Source organism: Octopus bimaculoides, chromosome 26 (genome assembly GCF_001194135.2).
Source record: "Octopus bimaculoides isolate UCB-OBI-ISO-001 chromosome 26, ASM119413v2, whole genome shotgun sequence".
NCBI lineage: Eukaryota > Metazoa > Mollusca > Cephalopoda > Octopoda > Octopodidae > Octopus > Octopus bimaculoides.
The window spans coordinates 11,342,384-11,346,456 of record NC_069006.1 but is presented as its reverse complement, the minus strand read 5'-3'; the positions used below and the strand labels follow the sequence as shown (position 1 = coordinate 11,346,456).

Genomic DNA, 4,073 nt, shown 5'->3' with positions numbered 1-4,073 from the left:
ATATATATATATATATATAGATATATATATATATACACACCCAATGGTCTGTCAGAGAAAAGGTGCCAAAGACAAAATTGTTAATGACATTCCAATATGTTGTTCATCCCCAGTGGTTAGTTTGCTTACAACAACTAGGTTTCTGATGAGTTAGGCATTTGCTGGGTCTATTGTGTTTTGATGATCAGTCAAGGTTCTGATTTAAAAAAAGAGTTTTTACTGTTTTACCAAGGACCTGAATGGTTAGTTGGTTGCTGACACCATCAATCCCTGACAAGAAGCTGTTTGGTATTTATAATTACACAGTGATTTCAAGTTCAATTCTGAGGCAGTGAGATACTGTCAATATTCCTGCTATGGGTTTGACTGACAAAGTGCAAATGAAATGAGAGAAAAATTGGATACAAGCAGAATTAGATGTGTGCAAGAGAGGAGACTACACTGTTATGGTCATGTGATGTGTAGAGAGGATGATGTGAGTTGAATAAAGTGCTGAATAGTTAAAATGAAAGAAGGAGACCAAGGGTGATATAGTGAAGACATGGTGAATATTGATCTTAAGGGCTGAACCTCAGAAAGGAGACAATAATGGACTGTGATTTCTGGTGAGAAGCTATGCCAGAGGTGATTCACCCAACCCATGCAAGCATAAATATGGGCGAAAATAGATGAAATCTGCAAGAGAGAAGACAGTGCTGGGATAGTCATGTGATGCACAGAGAAGATGATGTCAGTGCTGAGTTTTCAAGGTGTATGAAATTTGTGAAAGAAGGAAACCAAACAAGACACAGGATGGAATGGTGAAGACTGATTTCAAAGGCTGAATCTGAGAAAGAAGATGACAAAGAACTGTGACTCAAGGTGAAGAAGATGCTATGCTTGAGGGAGTGTGGTGGGGAAATGAACTCAACAAAAGAGTTGAGTGGAGGAGAAACAAGTAAGATAGGAGTGCCTGAGTAAGGGTGGGTGGCATGAGGCTAACCAGATCTGAGAAGAGACCATTGTAGTAGCAGTAGAAAAGACAGAGATAGGACATAGCATGCCTGTGGAGAGGAGGATGGAGTATATCTGTGAGTCAGTCCACTCTGTAAAGTGGTAGGTGTTAGGAAGGGCATCCACTTATAAAAATTATGCCAAACAGACCTCACTGGTGCTGGTACCATGTAAAAAGTACCCAGTTCATTCTGTAAAGTAGTTAGTATTAGGAAGGGCATCCAGCCATGAAAAAAACATGCCAAGACTGACAGTAGAACTTGGTGCAATCCTCTGCCAAACCAGCACCTGTCAAACCACCCAACCAATGCCAGCATGGAAGATGGACATTAAATGTCCATAAATGATGATGATAGTTAGGTGATGCTTTTCTCAATGTGTCTAGGATGTCTGTTTGTGCAGCATCAGCCACAGCTGCACTGTTCCAGATGTGAGAGTGATGCTCCATTATGGGCTTTACTTGAGCTTTGTAGAGTAGCAATAGTTGTTGGGGGTGTAAGTGAAGTATCTTCTGACCCTGATATAAAAGGACCAGTCATTGCGATTTGGTCCTAGTCATGTTAAGGATGAGCTTTTGCTAGGAGAGATTCTCAATCATGTGACTCAACAACTAGTGAGTTTGAGGACTTTTCCCCCACTTCTTTCCTTCTACCTTCCTTTCTTTCTTTGTATATGTGTACAGACACACCTTTTATTTTTTACTTGTTTCAATCATTGGACTGAGGCCATGCTAGGGTACTGCCTTGGAGGGCTTTAGTGGAACAAATTGACATCAGTACTTATGTATTTTTTTAGCTGATCTGGTACTTATTGTATCGGTCTCCGTTGCAAACTGCTATGTCCAAGGTGCCATGCAGTGGGACTGAATCCAAATCCACGTGGTTGTTGCAAAGCATGTTTCTTAACCACACACACACACAAGCGAAAAACGAAATTGGTTTGGACTTCCAAAATTACCAGTGCCAGTTCAAGACGGTCTGCGATGGAGACACTGACCTGCTCCCTATTACTAGCTTCCATACATATAAGGTAAAACACGTTTCAATGGGTTATCAGGACTGGGTTACAAACTCATTTCCTTGCCGGATTGTACTTACTCTTTTGATGTACGTCACGACTGTCAATATGAATAAGCTATTCATCCGTTTGGATAGAAACGGATGAAAATAGCCTAGTGGACAGCTTTCGACCATTCACCGGAAATGACGCAAAGCGTACATGTTCTTCCTTTTATGGTCGAAAGGAAAAGTTAGTGTTATGTTTATTATATGTATGTATTTGTTAGTTGGGGAGAGAGAGAGATATATAGACAGGGACATATACATATATAGTGAACGTATTTGTGTATGTGAGAAAGAGAGAAAAAGGCATTGAGAGGGATGGATATAGAGTAGTGTTTGTCTGTCTATGTGTATAAGAAGATAGTGGAAAGGTGCTTTCCTAGTCTGCCCCATCACAAACCACATCTTGTCTTCCTCCCTCATCGCCAGTTTTCTTTACTTTGCCCTTTATCCACACACACACGCACATATATATGTATATATAAAGCATTACACCTCTCTGTCAGTCTGCCTATTCACCCTATACAAATACAAATCATATTTCTTGCCTTCTAAATAACTATAGCCGACTATCTCTCTCTCTTTTTTGTATCTTTCTGTCTATCCCCCTCCCGATATTACCTGACTAACTATCCTCCTCCTTCTATATGTCACTCTTTCTCTCTACCTACAACTGTATCTGACTCGCTAACCACCCCCTCTCTCTATCTTTCAGTCTATCTAAGCCATTTATAACGATATACAACTATCTATTTATCTACAACAGTCTTCTCTATCTATCCGGCAGACTGTCTGTTTATATTTATATATAAATATATATATTCTCTCACACACCTATCAGTTAGCGGGCATTTTGTCTTCCACCGAAGGTGGGGTGTGTTGTAAGAAGAACACGTTAACTAGTTTCTAGTTGTGTCTTACCTTCGTTAAAGAAGTCACATACACACATATTCATAAACATATGAATATATATATATAAATATACACACCCACCCACACACACATATATATGTATGTGTGTAGAGAGAGAGAGACAGCGAGAGAAACATCTAACTTCTGTTTACCGATGTTGGGTAAGTATTAATTAAAAGTTATTTTCTATTCAATTTTCATATTGATGTTCTTATTGACATTCATGAATAGAAAAGGCATGAATGTCTCATAATCATATGTTCGCCCTCCCTCGAAAATCTATGAGGTAATTTGTATGTAAGAATTTATCAAAGCAATTAGAATGTGCGTGTCAAATCGGGCACTTGTGTTTTACTGCAAATTAAATCTGTTCATTTACTTTTTTTTACGCTTAATTGAAATCCTGCAGGGTTAAGTGGAACCGACTTTGTTTTACTTTTGTACAGGTATCGGTAAAGTAAGTACCAGTTATATACTGAGGGGTTGGGACGGAATGGGTTATAGAGTCAATTAATGCGTTGGTCTGTCCTGCAAAATTTGTGGCGCCTGTACGCAAGCCCTTTTCTTATCGAAATAGAAGTGAAAGATGTGATATTACAACAACTTACTAACGTCTTCCTTTCCCCGTTGTTAGTCATTTAGACCCAAGTCAACCCTAATTGAACTAACCGATGATTAAACGTGTTCCAACCATGACCGTCCCGTCCATTTTAGAGGAATATGTCCGGTTGCATTAGACAGTGCGTCCCTTATTTACGAATGTCAGATTTGGTTGTTATTTCTAGCGGCTTGATGTTGATGTGTTCTTGTTATAAAAGGCAGTCAGAATTGTGCTGAGTTCGAATCTGGGCTTGGAGGTTAACTTCACTCTTTTCGATTTAATCGACTAAGCCCCCCCCCTCCTCTTAAAATAGCTAACCTTGTTTCTGAATTAGAAACGATTATTATGATTATTGTTAATGTTTAACCCCAGGTTACTCTTGATCCAGCAGGCTTATGTTGAATGTGTTCCTGTTGTGACCATCTTGTTTTTGGTCAAACATGGTACATGTTGGACTACAAGAGCCAATGTCCCCCCCCCGTTTTCCTCCCTTCTCTCAGACAGCA

General features: G+C 39.5%; 1 protein-coding gene across 2 annotated transcripts in view; it reads right to left on the bottom strand.

Moving 5' to 3' along the window:
• Positions 1-2,183, bottom strand: part of LOC106882355 (cleavage stimulation factor subunit 1) — a 59,503-nt gene extending 57,320 nt beyond the window's left edge. Inside the window, exon 1 of one of the 2 annotated variants that reach the window (XM_014933009.2) lies at positions 2,091-2,183. Coding sequence is in view for 1 of the 2 variants with exons in the window: in XM_052977016.1 (XP_052832976.1) it covers positions 2,091-2,135 (45 nt within the window). In the remaining variant the exon portion in view is untranslated. The remainder of the gene's footprint in view (positions 1-2,090) is intronic. The other variant, XM_052977016.1, reaches the window with a different exon arrangement.
• Positions 2,184-4,073: the final 1,890 nt, after the last annotated feature.